The 17,834-nt window shown below is 38.3% G+C and overlaps 1 protein-coding gene across 1 annotated transcript in view; it reads left to right on the top strand.

The window, feature by feature from the left end:
• Positions 1-17,834, top strand: part of MID2 (midline 2) — a 393,352-nt gene that overhangs the window by 169,845 nt on the left and 205,673 nt on the right. Inside the window, exons 4-5 of the mRNA XM_075835586.1 lie at positions 6,802-6,909; positions 10,918-11,066. Coding sequence (XP_075691701.1) covers positions 6,802-6,909; positions 10,918-11,066 — 257 coding nt within the window. The remainder of the gene's footprint in view (positions 1-6,801; positions 6,910-10,917; positions 11,067-17,834) is intronic.

Raw genomic sequence — 17,834 nt, 5'->3', positions numbered from 1 at the left:
GACAGATTTCCATGCGTAAAAAACGAGCGTAAATCTTTACGTGTGCGCTGCGTTTTTGCATCAGTGTGCTTTGCGTGTGGCATGTGTTTTTACCGCACGGGCAAGCACTTTTTTTACAGTGTAATTGATGTGTTAAACACGGGCAGCATACGAATGTAGTCCGTGTGCTATTCCGTGGTTTTCACACCCCCATTGACTTCAATGGGCGGCTAGGTGAGTGAAATACACCAATATAGGACATGCAGTGAGTTTCACGCAACAGAAACTCGCTGTGTGAAAACTCGTGCATTTAAATTGATGGGTCCGTGTGCTGTGCGTTGTTTCAACGCACAACACGGACGAGAATCACGCTTGTCTTAATGAGCCCTAAGCCTATCATGTGTGATACTGTCTGCTGGGACCATGTATCTAAGCCTATCATGTATGATACTATCTGCTGAGACAATTAATCCAATTCTGTCCAGCGGTATAGATATAGATATGCTATTTTCCATATGTATGTAAAGTGTATTTATTTTTCCGGGGGAGGGGGGTAAATATATGTCTCTCGGCTTGTGCCCCTGATCTTTTAAGACCCTAGCAACGCCCCTGGTTGAGAAGCTGATTACACTGGTCCAGCACAGCCCATGTCTTTGGGACAAGTGACAGGAGGAATATGCTGACCGGAATTTTAAAGACATTGCCTGGCAGGAGGTGGCCAGGGAATTATATCAGGCAGAGTGGGAGAAGTGCTCAAAAACACAAAAAAAAAGATGGGTAAAATTAATTTGCGCCATACTCCTGCAACAAACTTTGCACACACGTTTTTTTATGGGAGTTTAATGTTTGTTTTTTTCCTTTTAACCCATTAACCCGTTAATGACCGCCGATTAGCCTTTTCACGGCGGTCATTAGTGGACTTTATTCTGATGCAATAGCCGTTTCACGGCGCTGCATCAGGATAAATAAACAGAGCAGGGAGCCGTTAAATCTCCCTGCTCTCAGCTGCCAGAGGCATGACCTAGCAGTTGCCTGTCCGTTTTAAACGGACAGGCAGTAATACACTGCAAGACAAAAATATTGCAGTGTATTATAAAAGCGATCGGATGATCGCATATTAAAGTCCCCTAGTAGGACAAGTAAAAAAAAAGTTGAATAAAGATAATTTTAAAAAAATGTGGAAAAAAAAATTAAAAATCAACTTTTTCCGCTTACAAAATGCTTTACTATTAGAAAAAACTAAATAAAGGGAAACAGTTACACATATTTAGTATCGCCGCGTCCGTAACGACCCCGACTATAAAGCTATTACATTATTTAACCCACACGGTGAACGCCGTAAAAAATAAAATAAAAACCAATTGAAAAATTGCTGTTTTCTGTGAATCCTGACTTTAAAAAAAAGTGATCAAAATCACTCCAAAATGATACCAATAAAAACTACAAGTCGCCCCACAAAAAACAAGCCCTTATACAGCTATGTCGACGCAAAAATGAAAAATTATAGCTCTTCGAATGTGACGATGGAAAACGTAAAAAATGGCTTGGTCATTAGGGCCCAGAATGCAAGCAGGGGAAAGGGGTTAAATGCTACGGTCAATAGCGACCATGGAATTTAAATAATTAGAAAGAGAGAGGCGACCCCCTCTAACAGTCCATCAACCCCCTGCCATGTGATTGCTAAGTGCCAATGGCTGTTATGGCAGCCTGGAGCCCTAATGAAGGCCCCCAGGTCTGCCATTTTTGTGCTCCTCCTCTGCCCCTAGCAAGGCTTAATAGAAGCCTGTTAGAAAGACGATATAATAAAAAGGTTAAAATCAGTTAAATAAAGATTTTTATGTACAAAAAAATAAATATTAAAAGTAAAATAAAAACCTTTTCCCATTTTCCCCCTAAAGCATTGTAAAAAAAATAAATAAATAAATATAATTGGTATCGCCGCGTCCGTAAAAGTCTGAAGAAAAAAAAAGTAAACCGCCAGAATCGCTGTTTTTTGGTCACCTTATCGCTCATAAAAAAAGGAATAAAAAGTGATCAAAACCTTGCATGTACCTGAAAATGGTACCAATAAAAACAACAGCTTGTCTCGCAAAAAATATGCCCTCATACCGCTCAATCGACGGAAAAATAAAAAAGTTCTGGCACTTAGAATTTTCGACACAATATAAATGTTATTTTTTACAGTTAATTTTTTCCTTGTAAAAGTAGTAAAATATAAAAAACAATATAAATTTGGTATCGCCGTAATTGTATTTATCCGTTTTAATTGCAAGGTAAATGCCGTAAAAACGAAGCGCAAAAAACAATGGAGGAATCACTGTTTTTTTGTTTGTTTTTTACCGTACCAATAATTTTTTCTCTTTCCTAGTAAATGGTGCCATGAAAAACTACAACTTCTGCAAAAATCAAGCCCTCATAGGACTATATCGACGGAAAAATAAAAATGTTATGGCTTTTGGAAGGTGGGGAAGAAAAAATGAAAATCTGAAAAATGGCTGCGGTGGGAAGGGGTTAATTTGAAATTTAATTGGTTTTTATGGGATTCAAAAATACAGTAGAAAGTAACATAACATCCAAATGAGGCTTTGTTCACATCTGCGTTGGAGTCCTGTTCTGACGTTCCGTCTGAGCTTTCCGTCAGAACGGGACCCTGAACAGACACAAACGGAAACCAGAGGTTTCTGTTTCCATCCCCATTGATCTCAATGGTGACGGATCCGGTGCCCATGGTTTCCGTTTGTCTCTGTTGTGCACCGGACCCGTTGTTTTGCCAGAAGCAATAGCGTAGTTGACTGCCGTAGTATTGCCGATTCGTAAATAAATCCTTGAGGTGACAGTGGGCCAGCCCCCTTACCTACTATGCACAAGTTTCACATATGGTTTATTCACCCCTGTATAGAAAGAGCGGGACCCCAACGCAGATGTGAATGAAGCCTGAGTTGTACAAAATATATATCACAGTATATAAAGACATCTTGCATAGTCAGATATCATGATACTTGTTTTGGACGTTAACGAACTAACAGACATCAAGCAAACAGTAAGGGCATGTGCACACGATATCGACAATTACGGCTGAACTTACGGAGCTGTTTTTAGGAGAAAACAGCTCCTGAATTTCAGACGTAATTGCTCGTACTCGCGTTTTGCGAGGCGTCAATTACGGCCGTAATTTGGAGCTGTTCTTCATTGAAGTCAATGAAAAACGGCTCAAATTACGTCCCAAGAAGTGTCCTGCACTTCTTTGACGACGCTGTTATTTTACGCGCCGTCTTATGACAGCGACGCGTAAAATTACAGGTCGTCGGCACAGTACGTCTGCAAACCCATTGAAATGAATAGGCAGATGTTTGCCGACGTATTTGAGCCGTGTTTTTAGGCGTAATTTGAGGCGTAAAATGCCTCGTTTACGCCTGAAAATAGGTCGTGTGAACCCAGCCTTAAACAGACATACAGGGTGGTGGTGATGTACAGGGTGGGCCATTTATATGGATACAACTAAATAAAATGGGAATGGTTGGTGATATTAACTTCCTGTTTGTGGCACATTAATATATATGGGAGGGGGGAAACTTTTCAAGCTGGGTGTTGGCCATGGCGGCCATTTTGAAGTCGGCCATTTTGTATCCAACTTTAGTTTTTTCAATGGGAAGAGGGTCATGTGACACATCAAACTTATCGAGAATTTCACAAGAAAAACAATGGTGTGCTTGGTTTTAACGTTAATTTATTCTTTCATGAATTATTTACAAGTTTCTGACCACTTATAAAATATGTTCAAAGTGCTGCCCATTGTGTTGGATTGTCAATGCAACCCTCTTCTCCCACTCTTCACACACTGATAGCAACACCGCAGAAGAAATGCTAGCACAGGCTTCCAGTATCCGTAGTTTCAGTTGCTGCACATCTCGTATCTTCACAGCATAGACAATTGCCTTCAGATGACCCCAAAGATAAAAGTCTAAGGGGGTCAGATCGGGAGGCATTTCTTCTGCGGTGTTGCTATCAGTGTGTGAAGAGTGGGAGAAGAGGGTTGCATTGACAATCCAACACAATGGGCAGCACTTTGAACACATTTTATAAGTGGTCAGAAACTTGTAAATAACTCATGAAAGAATAAAGTAACATTAAAACCAAGCACACCATTGTTTTTCTTGTGACATTCTCGATAAATTTGATGTGTCACATGACCCTCTTCCCATTAAAAAAACTAAAGTTGGATACAAAATGTCCGACTTCAAAATGGCCGCCATGGTCAACACCCAGCTTGAAAAGTTTCCCCCCTCCCATATACTAATGTGCCACAAACAGGAAGTTAATATCACCAACCATTCCCATTTTATGTAGGTTTATCCATATAAATGGCCCACCCTGTATATTGTTAATGCAGCATACCTACGATAAAATTAAGAAAAGAAAAAATCTGATTGGTGCAAGGTAGTAACAGAAATTGGAATTATCACACTAGACTTCCTTCTCACATTTTTTCTGTCGCATTTTTTTGTTGGCTTTTAAAGAACGCCATGAATTGCATGCATTTTTACAAGCATTTATTGGGTGGCTTTTTATTAAAATCACAAATTTTTATATGTTTTTTCATGCATTGTTTATTTACTATAGAGAAGCCTATGGAAAAACACATACAAAAAACGCCTCACCCAAAGCATGCTGGGTTGAAAAAAATGTCATGGACCCTCAAAACGTTCCAAAAGGGAGGAAAAAATGTTTTCTAGTGCGTTTCATATTTGCCTATTGACTTATAGCTAATATCTGGCTGCAGCGTTTAAAAAAAAAAAAAAAAAAACATGAAAAAATGACCGCTGTTCATGAGACATTATTTGTGTCGATTTCTGTCCCGATTTTCAGAAACACGGCAAAACTGCACATTTTTGTAAAAACTGTCATAGTATTGCCGATTCGTAAATACATCCTTGAGGTGAAAGTGGGCCCCCTTACCTAATAGCCACAAGTTTCACATATGGTTTATTCACCCCTGTATAGGAAGAGCCTGAACTTCCGAATCTGTAGACCAGGATCTTTGTGACTATTCAAGAACTCGGCCTTGTGTTTTCAAGCAGCCCACTATAAGCGCTGAATACTGCGTAGTAATGTCATCATGGATTGCTCTCTGTTACCATCCTATGGTTTTTGAAATGGTCTTCTGGAGAGAGGTAAATGGAGAGAAAATCAGTCACCAGCTTATGTTACCTCTGCTCTGGTGCTTCCAGTAATTTGTACGTGAATTCTTTTTTTTTGTTTGTTTTTGCCTGTTTAAGCATATGAATGCAGCAATGATACAAATGTCTTTGTATTCTCATATAATTTAAAGGTTTAGCTGTTGTTTTTCTTCTTACAATTCTCATCCTTACATTTCCTGTAAGCTTGTTAAACAAACTCACTAGATTTAATCTTATGAACTAGCTTTTTTTCCATTTTTTTTTTATATATTTTTTAGTATTTGCTTATTGTATAAATAGAAATTCCATGATTTATTATAGAGCAAATTCTCTTTCCACCCTTTGGTGAGCAATGCGGTAGCCTGTTTTAGACTTAGATTATTGCTTGCGGGATAGAATTTGGGAAAACTATAGGGAATCCGAAATGTATCCAGCTGTCCTACTCTATTTCAGATTGTGTCCTTGTTGCCACCCAAAGTGACTCTAAGGCTATGTTCACATCTTCATTGTGGCTTTTCTTTATATGCTGAGATGCTCTACCAGATACGCCCAACGGATCCCATCAACTAACAATGAGGTCCGTCAGGGTTCCGTCATGGTGTGCTTCATTTTGACGGTAAATATAGTGCTGCCTGCCGTGCTGATAACATTGCTGAGCGGAGCCTTTGACACAAGTATGAACCTAGCCTAAATGTCAGTTTATAGCTGTGTATGCAGATCCCTGAATACTATATGCAAAATATCTTCAAATGAGAAGTATTCTTCAAGATTTCTGATAAAAGTCAAACTGTCACCGCGCCATGAACTATAAATAATGGCTTTAAGATCGCAGAAATGAGATTTATAGCTATTATACGTTTGTGTTCTTTCAGTTAGCATATCCTTTTTCTCCAAGCTATAATGATAAGGTCCAATGTCATTTTCAATACCTCTCGAAAAATTGCCAAATGTTTCTTCAGTTTTTTGTTTTTTTTAATTTAATTTAACGTTGCCTAAACAAACACTGGCTTTTGAAGAGCACTTTCGATATAACAGAAGAAAACCAGACAGCTAAATAAAGGAGACAATTAAAAAAGTGAGCTCTTCTGAAACAAATGTTCAGCATGACCTTTACGTACTTTTTGATGTAGTGCGCAATTAGAAAATGTTAATCCACCGTGACAGGCCTACATTAAATGTATTCCCAGCAACAAGGTATCTTGCTGTGTGGCTCTGGAGTCGAGGTTAGGCTATTTTAAATTGAATGTGCCTCTAAATCATGACTGGGGCAAACGGTGTACTGTATGCGGCACCTCGGAACCTGAAAAGCAGTGCGTTTTATAACAAGTCTGCAGCCGCCATTCCTCACATTCAGACAGCACCTTCCTTCCATACTAGTTTGATGTGACTCATTGTACTCGCATTATGTCTATTAGAGTTATGCCATTAAGCAGGCAGTGTAGTGAAAAAGAATACAGATTATACAGAAAGGCTGCGGCACACGGCACACTACTAATGGGGAATTAAACATGTCACTTCATGGTACTTTCCCCTTAACCCACTTAACCTATTAAACATGTCGTTATTATTCTGCTAAATTGGTTCCACATTTGTAATAAGCAGAATGTGCTCGGGCTAAAACGTAGTATTTCATGTCTTTCTACAGGTTAATACCAACATGCATGAGGCGAAACTCAACGAGGAATGTGATGAACTCATGGACATTATACAGAGAAGGAAGCAAATGATCGCAGTGAAGATCAAAGAGACAAAAGTAAGAGCCTGTTCACATGAGTGTATCGGAGGTATACTGTTGTATCACAGCATCTGTCGGGCTGCTTTAAATGTTTTTTAGTTGTATAGAAATAAAGCTTAATACTTTACTGTGTAATGGAATTATAGAACATTCTAATCTACTTTTCATTATAAAGGTATTAAGGTTTATTTCCATGTAACTTTGTGTGGAGTGATTGTGAAGACTATAGCAGAGGATTGCATAACTATCAATTCCCCTAATAGAGTTGCTTCGCACGCAGCGGTTTTGGGATAAACACCATGTTTTATGTGGCGCTTTTTCGGGCGTTTAGGCAACTAACAATGCTGCTGCCAGATGTTGGCTTGAAGTTAATGAGGAAATATAAAACGCAGTTTTTTTTGCAGCGTGTTTCTTATTTTGTCTTGCATTTTTGGGCTCAGTGGAGTTTTTTGCAAATCTGTCTCCTGCGTTTTTCCACCATTTAGTGGCATTTGTATCCCATAGACCTCCATAGGTTTCTTTTAAAAAAAATATTTAAAAAAATGCATGTGTCAGTGTATGTTGTGTTTTTTTGTATGACGTTTTTGGTGACATTTTTTCTGACAAAATCATGTGCTGCAAAGAGGAATCTTTACATGACATGATCTTTTAATTACATTATTTGTAATGTGAAAACACCACCTATTTCTTGTAGGTGCAGTCTGCAGAATACAGGGAATGTTTGTGGCAGCCAGTATTCTATCAATTTGCTACTAACAAAGGATGCTATGAAGCCTTGAACTACCAGCATTACCAGATCTTGAATTATCAGATCGCTAACGCCTGTAAAGAGATTAATTCTAGAAACTAAATTGTATTAAAAAGGATCTCTAGCCAAACAAATTGGAGAACAAAGGCTGCAGAATTTATTTTGTTCTAGAGGTTTGTGTCCCCTCTATTCAGTAGTTTCTAGATCCCAAGTGACGGTGCTGCCACCCGCACAGAAAATGTTAGGATACTGCAGTATGTTCTCTCTGTCCAATACGGTGACACAGGCTATTTTCAGCCATTTTTTGGGCCGTAAACAGCCTGAAAAACGGCTGAAAAATCGGAAGCAGAACACCTACAAACATCTGACCATTGATTTCAATGGGAAATACGGCGTTCTGTTTCCGACGGGGCGTTTTTTTACGCCTCATATTCAAATACCGGGGCGTAAAAAGACGCCACGTAAAAAGAAGTGCAGTAGTAGAAGTATTTTTTTTGTCGGTTCTAATTTTAGAAGGGGTAGATTATACCCAAAAAAATATATATTTTCTTTTAAAATTCTCAAATTTACACTAAAATATACTATTAGTATGAGTTCCCTACCTGACCCAGCAGCTGTCATGTCAAGGGGCACCTGGCAATCACGTTATCGCCAGGTCCAATAGCGGGAGCTGCGTTGATTCTGCCTCTATTTACTACAGTGTAATATTAAATGGAGAAGAAAGAAGCAATTAAAAAAGTTTCTGTCTTTTCCTCAGGGTCCCCAGCTATATGTGACAGCCGGGCACCCAACTTGCTCCTGCTACATTGCAGGGGCTGCCCATGCAGTATTTTTACAATGGATTGGGTTTAAATCCCAGGACCAAATGTACGGCATGTGTATGTTTATATAATTTTCCAAGAAAGTAAAAAAAATCTACGTTTCAATGGGTGCTGCCAATCAATGTGAAGTGACAATAGACATCGACAATGGACCGCATTGCAAAAAAATTCATTAATTTGCAGCTCATATTGAACCTCATCTTTTTCTATTGACTGTCCTCAAAATCTGGTGTGAGGTGGAGTCATAGTCGATAGAATTTGATAAAGTTCCTATAACAATTACAGACATCCCATCATTGAGGTGTACATCAGAGTCGTGCCTGGCATTTGCACAATGGACTTCACAGGGTTATTTTGTGTATTATCCTGTTCATCTAGCTATATTGCCTTATGTTCTGCAAAACCACTAAGACAGGTTTCATACACAGGCCATTGTATTATAGTTCAAGTGCAGTGTCGGATTCGGGGAATAGAAGAATTCTTTATCATATATTTTCAGGTTCAAAAACTGGTATTGACATTTACAACACTTGTGTACATAAAAACACCCCCGAATGGGGAATAATTGGAATGGGACAATGGGACATTGGCAGTTTGATACAGATTGTGGTTAACTAAGACAATGATTTTTTAAATTATCTTTATTCACGTACAGATTGTGATTCCGACTGTAAAAAAAAAACTGAAAAAATGTCAAAATCAAGAAATTCTATATGCAAAAGTACAACATATGCATAATATAATTACTTAATATTGTAAATCATATTATATCATGTCTAGTGTTGAAAAACTAGGTTCTCTATTATGCAGTACATAGGGTTCGAGCCCACCCTTGAGATGATATGACATGTTATAAGATTTTACAAGTAAATTTGTGATGCGGCTTATTCATGACCTTTAAAGAACCACTCCAGAGGGGTTTTTTTTCCGCCTTCCTACCTCCCCCAGTATTCAAATGTAATCTAGTGTAATGTAGTAACGTGTATTGACTTACCTGGTGCTCTATCTCATGGATGCCGCTCCGCTCTGGGCCACCATGGGGATCACGTGAGCTGTACTTTGACAACCCAAATCCTACATCGTCTACTGTAAAAAAAAAAAACGGAGGTCAGTCTGACTGAAGATCATGTGACCCAACGGTGGCCTGGAACGGAGCTGCATCCCATGAAATACAGCACCAGGTAAGTCAATACGCATGTCTACATTACACTACATTATTTTTTCAAACAGGTAGGAGAAAAACGTGGAGAGCTTCTTTAATAGAATGTAGATCCATTGGTTATATTGTTCTTGCTTTCTTGGTCAGTCATTTAAAATGATATTTGTCTCTCAGTACCTTACAGACAATCTTGATAGCAATTAATGAAAGAGAGAAAGAAGTGGGCTCTCCTTATCCGCAACATAACCCACACACCAGTCAATAAATCAATAGATCCTAATTACTACACCTTCACTGTGCACAGCTCTTTCAGAAGGTGCGAGGCCCCGTAATTATTATCAATGACTAGCTGCAATAGCAATCATTTGTCCTTTGTTAACTTTCCCAAGTATATTACAGTAATGGAGAAGTGGAAGTTTTTCATCATACTGCAGCAGTTACTTTTAGCCAAGAGGAAAAGGTTTCTACATGACTGAATGTAGGATGTGTAGGAATATTATCCAAAGGTAAATCTCTTTTATGTTAGGGGTTTGCATATTCAGCAAATATATTATTTGTAATAAATAATCAATAACTCATAATCCAATACTAAATCAATGCCTGATGTGTCTATCAGCAGATTACAGGCCACAATTTACAGCAGCCGGTATTCTGTTTTTTTGTGTAATGGACAGAAACGGTCAGCAACACATGACACTGTAACTATGTATGATAAATATTAAAACTCAAATTCTGAGAAAGCCCACAAACTTACATCATGCATATGGTAAAGCTGTAGGCATAGAGGCTGTACAGAGACACAGAGAGTTCCTTTAGCTCAGCACTATAGAGCTGTTTCACTCCGTGTGCCAGCATATAATACCGCTATACAGTACTGTATTGCAAAGGTATTTTCCCCTAGAAGCGTAACAATGTCTAATGGAGCATACCGCAAATTCTTTCTGTCAAATTTATACAGAAGCCAACAGAAAAATCCTCTATATATCTCTGTATTAAATAAGAAAGATACTGAAAAGAAGTAGGGCCCTCCATAGATTTCTATTGGTGCCATGTTACTGCTCTGTACAACTTGGCGGTTGTACAGAGCCATAACACGGTCGCGTGCAAACTCTTCAAACATGAACTATGAAAATGATATATATTATTTCAATGGATATAATCACAAACACCGATTTATTTTATGTCAAGAAAACATTGCAACGTGATACTGCAGAGTTGACTGGGTCTACTGGGTGATCACATGGCAAATTTTACACCGAGAAAAGGGTTTTGTTTACTCTATTCAAAATGTCTTTTAGGTAATGAAGTTAAGGAAACTTGCGCAGCAAATCGCCAACTGTCGACAAAGGCTGGAACGATCAACAGTGCTAATAAACCAAGCTGACCATCTCCTTAAAGAAAATGATCATGCAAGGTTCCTGCAAGCTGCCAAAACAGTAGTAGACAGGTACATAAAGAGAAAATATATGTTTTATATATACTGTACATTTTGATCAAAGGAATTCTACTGCTTGTTCAAACACCTATTTATTAAAGTATACTGCTGGTTTGGAGGTGCCTGGGAATATGTCATCATCTGCAAATCCCTAATATGAGTTCTATTGCTGAACTTGAAGTCAGAACAGGGAATCCATGAAAAATCAAATTCTCCTACTGGGCTTTCAGGTATCCATTCACCATACAGGCTATAGATTGTGCCCAATAGGTTGTCCACAGCTGGTTCCAGAGGTGACCACAGCTCTCTATCTCTGGTGTTGTCGTATGAAACAATCACATTCATTGTTAACATCTAAGGGCCTGTTCACATCAGCGTTGCTTTCCGCAGAGGGGTTCCATTGGAGCTTTCCGTCGGGGGAACCCCTCAACGGAAAGGCAAACGGAAACATTAGCTTCCGTTTGCAAGGGATACTTTGCTAATGGTTTTCGTTTGTCACCGTTCTGAAAGGGTTCCGTTTTTTTTAAGTAATCAATAGCGCAGTCCCCCGACAGAAAGCTCCGACGGAACACCTCAACGGAAAGCAACGCTGATGTGAACACAGCCTAAAGGATAAAAATTATCATGTGACAATCACACAGGTGCATGGTTCATTGCAGTTACGCGCAGTTAAAAGATCTGTGTCTTGTAAACACACTGTGTGATCATGACATGATAGATTTTCATTCTCTGGATGTAAACAATATGGTGCCCATTCAATGACTCCAAGCAAAGATCTGGAAAAGCTTGAGAAATTAATGCACAGAGTATATTAGCAAACGGTGTATCTTTTCTTCAAACAATGAATCAACTTTCCTTGCTAAAACTGGAATATCCCTTTTAGGCTGTTTTTTTCCGCACAATCTTACAAAAAGACAGCATGCATAAAAATAAAACAAAATTAAAAAGAAGAACTTAATAATGACATAAATTTACATTTTACTCCTCTCTTAACAACCTCCCACTTTTCCAAGCCTGGCACAGCAATATTATTCAGCTTGCCCAACATGGGCTCCAAATGGCTACAAATTGGCACATATTTTTTAAAGAGGCAAAATAAAAATTTTCAATTTGATCAATTATGCCCAAATGAGTCAACCAGTGTTACTGAGTAGGCACCTTGTAAGTTATCCAAAATCGCAAAACTGTCTTCCTAGCAGCTAATAATGACCTCTATATACCCAATACACCATTACTGCTGGGTAGAAGTATAACTAAGAATACAAAATGTCATATCCAATAACATGTTTGTATTATAGACTTCTTTAATCTTCAGGATATGTTTCGGTCCACTTTTATTGAATCGGCCCTGAAAAGCGTTTCGGTCAGTATAAATTTGCCACGAATTGCAAGTCCCCTGATAGGCTTGTCAGACACAGAGAGTCAAACAAGGAAATTGGGCAAATTCCAGAATGTCGAAAACTCACTGGATTTGATGATTGGCAGTCCAAAGATGTCATATTATCATTTCAATTGTATATTGGAAAGTATATTGGAAACTCTTTTAAATAACTTACAGTAGAATGTAATCTTAAAAATATATATTTAAAAAAAATATATTTGCAATTGAAGTCCGCAATATTTAAACAAAATAAAAAACAACAAACATTTTTCAATCATTTAATAATTTGAACATAATATGGTCTAAATTTAGCCAGTACCATTGGAGAAAGTATAGCTCGAATAGCAAAACTAGATTTGGGAATCTATAATAATCTTTGAAGATGAAAAGCAGGACATCCTCAATATCCTGGGCCACTTGCGATTCCACGAAAATAAAACAAAACATGCTCACCACCTCTCCAGGTCTTCCGTAGCGATGTGTCCCTGCCAGCAGGTAAGATAATGTAGCTGTCTCATGTGATCGCTGCCGCCAATGTGACCACAGCAGCCTGTGATTGGCTGCAGTGGTCACATGAAACAGCTACATCATGAGGTATCTGTCCCATGTGACCACTGCACCAATCACAGGCTGTATTGGTCACATGGGACAGCAACGTCATCTCACCTGCTGGAAGAGATGCGTCGATACTGAAGACCAGGGCAGGTGGTAAGTATGGTATTTTTTTATTTATCTCATTTTCTCCCCCTTTTTTTTTTATAATCTGCAAAATGGCAGCTGGCAGCCGGCATTTTGACAATCCATGCGCCATGAACCCCAAAAGTTTCTGATTTCGGTCGAACCTGAAACTATTGAGAAATTCTGACTGAATTCAATTTGTGCCGAGTCGGTTGGCTCATCTCTACCAGTAACGTCTTCATTTTGGGCAGTTCCAAAGTAAATGAATCATTGTTACTGCGTAAGTTTGACACTTAGGAAACAGAGACCAAACTCTAGGTCCAAATTTAGCCAGTACTGTTGGAGAAAGTATAGCTCGATATAGCAGAACTAGATTTGAGAATCTATAAGAATCTATTGGAGAAGAAAAGCAGTACATCCTCAATATCCTGTCACCCAAAATGAGACAACAAGCACCTTCCTATTTTCTTTTCAGTTCTAGAAGATATTCATCATTACTTAATTGAATAAGATAATTATAACATTTTTAAATGCCCCCTTCTGATTTAAAAAAATATGTTCAAATCATTAAATTATTTAAAAATTGTTGTTTTTTTTAATTTTGTTTAAATATTGCTGAATTAAATTGCAATTTTTTAAAAAAATATATATATATTTTTAAGATTACATTCTACTGTAAGTAAAGAGTTTCCAATATACAATTGAGATGATAATGTGACACCTTTGGACTGCCAGTTTTTGACATTCTGGAATTTGATCATTATACCATATCAGTGAGTATATACTATCAGAATAATTGTCATGCTTTTTCTTAAATAAATTCCAAACATATTGGATAAAAGATATAGTTGGACATAAATTGCCTCTTAATCTCCCTGCCTATAGACCATGTCAAATGTTTGATACACTACTCATCATCTGGCATAAAAAAATGAACTGCATTCTGGGCCTTAGTACAGTCCCAAACCCTCAAATAATTCAATTGAGCAGTGATAAAATAATTTTTAGAGATGGGAACTGCAAAGCCTCCATTACTTTTTTCTGTTTGCGGAACCTAACAGCGATAATGTCTTCTATACACAGCACACAGAGAAAAGGAGAATCCTGCTCTCCTAACTCTATCTATCACATATATATATGTATGAGATTATACAGCAGTAATGAGCAGCGTAGCTGAGAATACACTGGGGTGACATGTAACACTTACCAGGAAGCCGCAGCACGTCTGTCTGCATCTTTTTCACTCTGCTCCTGTTCCCCCCTCTCCTCTCCATAGACTTTTATTGGCAGCGTCTGTTTCTCATCTCTGCTCCTGCTCCTGCTCCCTTCTCCCACCATCCATAGATTTATATTGACAACATGTCTTTCTTTCTCACTCTACTTATTCCTCCTGCTCACCCCTTCTTCCTTTATAGACTTTAGACTTGTATGCAGTGTGTCTGTTTGCGGACTCACTCTCTCTCTGCTCCCTCCTCCTGCTCCCCCTCTCCCCTCTCCATAGGCTTGTATAAGCAGGCAGTGTAGAGACACACCCCATCTTTTCCAGTCCATCAATTTTCTCTCAAACTAGGGGCGGATTTTGTGTGACAGCAGGGGGTGGACAGCAGATTACAGGAAGGGAGACACCTAGTTGCAGTAACTTTACACAGATCTTGCATGGACAAAACAACAAAATTATAGTCAATTACAAAGTTATTCTATATCAGGTATACTATTACAATAACATAATCCAGTTAATAAAATCAGTTCCAAAATCGTATTGAAAAAAAAAATCCACCTAGTCAAAAGCTTTTGTTGCATCGATTCAAAGCATCTAAGGGGGTGCCGATAGTTGTTATGGCAAACGGAAGCCTAACAATGGCCTCCTGGTTTGCCAAGTCTCGAAGCCTGTTAGGATCCGCCTCAGGCAGGTCCTAATTGTTTTGCTGACAGTGTCCCACTGACAGCTCTAATACATTGCACTATGTAGGTGTAATGTATTAGTATAGCGATCAGTGTTGCAGGCCTTCAAGTCCCCTAGTGGGACAAAAAAAAAAGGTTACAAAAAAAGTTAAAAAAATAAAAGTTTCAAGTTAAAAATAACAAAATTGCCTTGGGATAGTGGGCCACACATATTCTCAACAAATAAGTAAATCATACAAATTAAAGATCAACTACAACTTCTTTGGCATATAAATGGCCGCAGTACTTTATTATGGGTAATAATAACAATAAATCACTTTATTAATAATCATAATAACAATATCATCATAACAAAAAACAGCTCAGCCATCTTGCTCGAGCCCCATATTTGACAAAAATCTATTTTTAAACCTGATACACGGGCGACATCCCACACCTGTCACAGTAACAACGTAGCACTGACACCCCCCCCCCCCTGCCAGTTCTACCATATTTTGCAGATCCAAACTAAATATATCCAGTGCCACGTCTGAAAGATGTACTCCATCGTCTCTGTAAAAACCTGATAAACCTCCTTTCAAGTGTTTACGACGGTAGCTCAAGCCACCTACAGAAAACATAAATTTCTCAACTATCCGATTCACTCTTCTTCGTATTTTTTCAAATGGTTTGAAAAATTTAATCATTGTAGACCAGGCCCAATTTCTGAACATACTAATGTGTAATTACTAAATTGCAATTTAAATTGAATAAAATCCCTCTTAATGTTAAATACTAAATCTAATGTGCCGATTTTACCAATATCGTTACCTCCTAAATTAACTATTAGGATATCTGGGGTTGGGTACATTTTGTACATCTCTAATAATTGTTCATTAAAACCTGACCACTTTAATCCTCTGATTCAATGCCAGAAGATTTTGAATTTACCAACATCCATTGCCAGGTTTTATGAATAAATGCGATTAAGTGCTGTTCTATAGGCCCAGAAAATAAAAGAATGGCCTATTATTGGCCAAGAATTGCAGCGACCTGAAAGGGATGACAAAAAACTTTTAAGGTCTTGCATGTGGCCGAACATAAACATTAAAACGTGTTGAACCCCATCTCCCAATTTTCTTTATTACTTCATCATCCAAGCCCAGCCCTGCAGCCTCAGTTGAAGCTCCGATTCTAAAAGAATGAGAAGTGAACTTAAGGCTACATTCACACGAACATGGCCAACCTCGGACGTGAAAAACAATCCCTCCATAGACTAGAGTCTATGGAGGGATGCATGAAGCGCAAAAAATAGGATGTGTTCTATTTTTTCATGGACCCTTCACACCCCCCTTTGAAACAACGGTCGTGTGAACGGCCCCATTGAAATACATTAGTCCGTGTGACGGCCATTATTTTAACGGCCGTCACACGTACGTGATACACGCTCGTCTGAATGAGCCCTAAGATGACTCATTCATAGCTGCATCAGAAATTTTCTTAACACTGCATTAAATTGGCAGGAGGGACTTATCAAAGTGGACAGAAAATAATGTGCCTGACACCAAATATTCCTTCAAAATTTTAACAGGGCAACAATTATCGTTATTGCTAACATTTAAACGTAACCATTTACCCCTTCCCAATTGGTCAGTTTTCGACCTTCTTATAAAAATGTCCACACTATGGCTGCTCATTACTATGTCATTAAACAATAGGTTAGTATCACTTTTCCTATTAACAGCTACCAGCTCTGAAATTCTAAGAGCTGCAAAAAAGGCCATTACAAATGCAGCATCGAATAATTTCTTCTCATAGGAATCCATACAAAGCACACTTGTCACCAAAACCAATTTCTTCAGGATGTCAAATGTGATTGGTCTCCTGTTGTCAGATACCACGTTCCCTTTCTTTAAACCTTTTAACACCTGCTTCACTGAAAAATAACTATTAACAGGTTTAATGTTATATAATTTGCAGAAAAAATAAATTCTCAATAAACTTTTGCTGAGATTAGAGTATGAAAAATTTCCTTCTAGTTTTTTACCTATAAAACCTAATGTTGTAACTTCCGATACCTCATAAGGTTCCTTTCCAGATTGTGTGATAAACTCACACCAATCCATCCACGCTGCATGATAACTATTTCAAGTTGTGGGTGCAAGTGCGTTCTTAATGAATTTACTGATCAGGACCAGATTACCTCCCATAAGTGATTTGGACAGACCGAATCAAATCTGCGTGTGGTGCCAAGCTCCTGAAACGCTCCAGCTGCAATCGTGATAATGCATCTGCTATATCATTTTTCCAACCAGCAATATGTTTAGCTTTAATCCATTTGTTAAACCTGAGACAGTATAACACTAAATGCCTAAGCAATTTGATTACATGTAAAGATTTAGAGCTAAGACAATTAACCGCAAATACCACTCCTTTATTATCACTTTTGATAAAAATTCTCCTATTCTGAAATTTACTGAACCATGCCACAACTGCAGCTGCTATCGGAAACAATTTCAATAATACTATGCTTTTTATTAACTTATGCTGAACCTATGCCAGTGGCCAACTACCTGACATCCAACGTCCTTGCCAATATGCACCATAACCCTCTCCACCGGCAGCATCAGTGAAGAATTCAGAATCTTCGTCCAAAACAAATTCCTCCTGAAATAATGACCTACCATTGTAATTGTCCAAAAATTCCATCCAAATGAATACATCTTCCTTTAATTCCTTATTCACTCTAATATGGGAGAGCGGTAACTTAAGACCAGCTATAGCTAATGAAAACCTTCTTGCAAAAATCCGCCCTACTGGCATCATATTCATAGCAAAAT

The sequence above is a fragment of the Rhinoderma darwinii genome, chromosome 8, assembly GCF_050947455.1.
Source record: "Rhinoderma darwinii isolate aRhiDar2 chromosome 8, aRhiDar2.hap1, whole genome shotgun sequence".
Taxonomy (NCBI): domain Eukaryota; kingdom Metazoa; phylum Chordata; class Amphibia; order Anura; family Rhinodermatidae; genus Rhinoderma; species Rhinoderma darwinii.
This window is presented reverse-complemented; position numbering and strand designations above follow the sequence as displayed.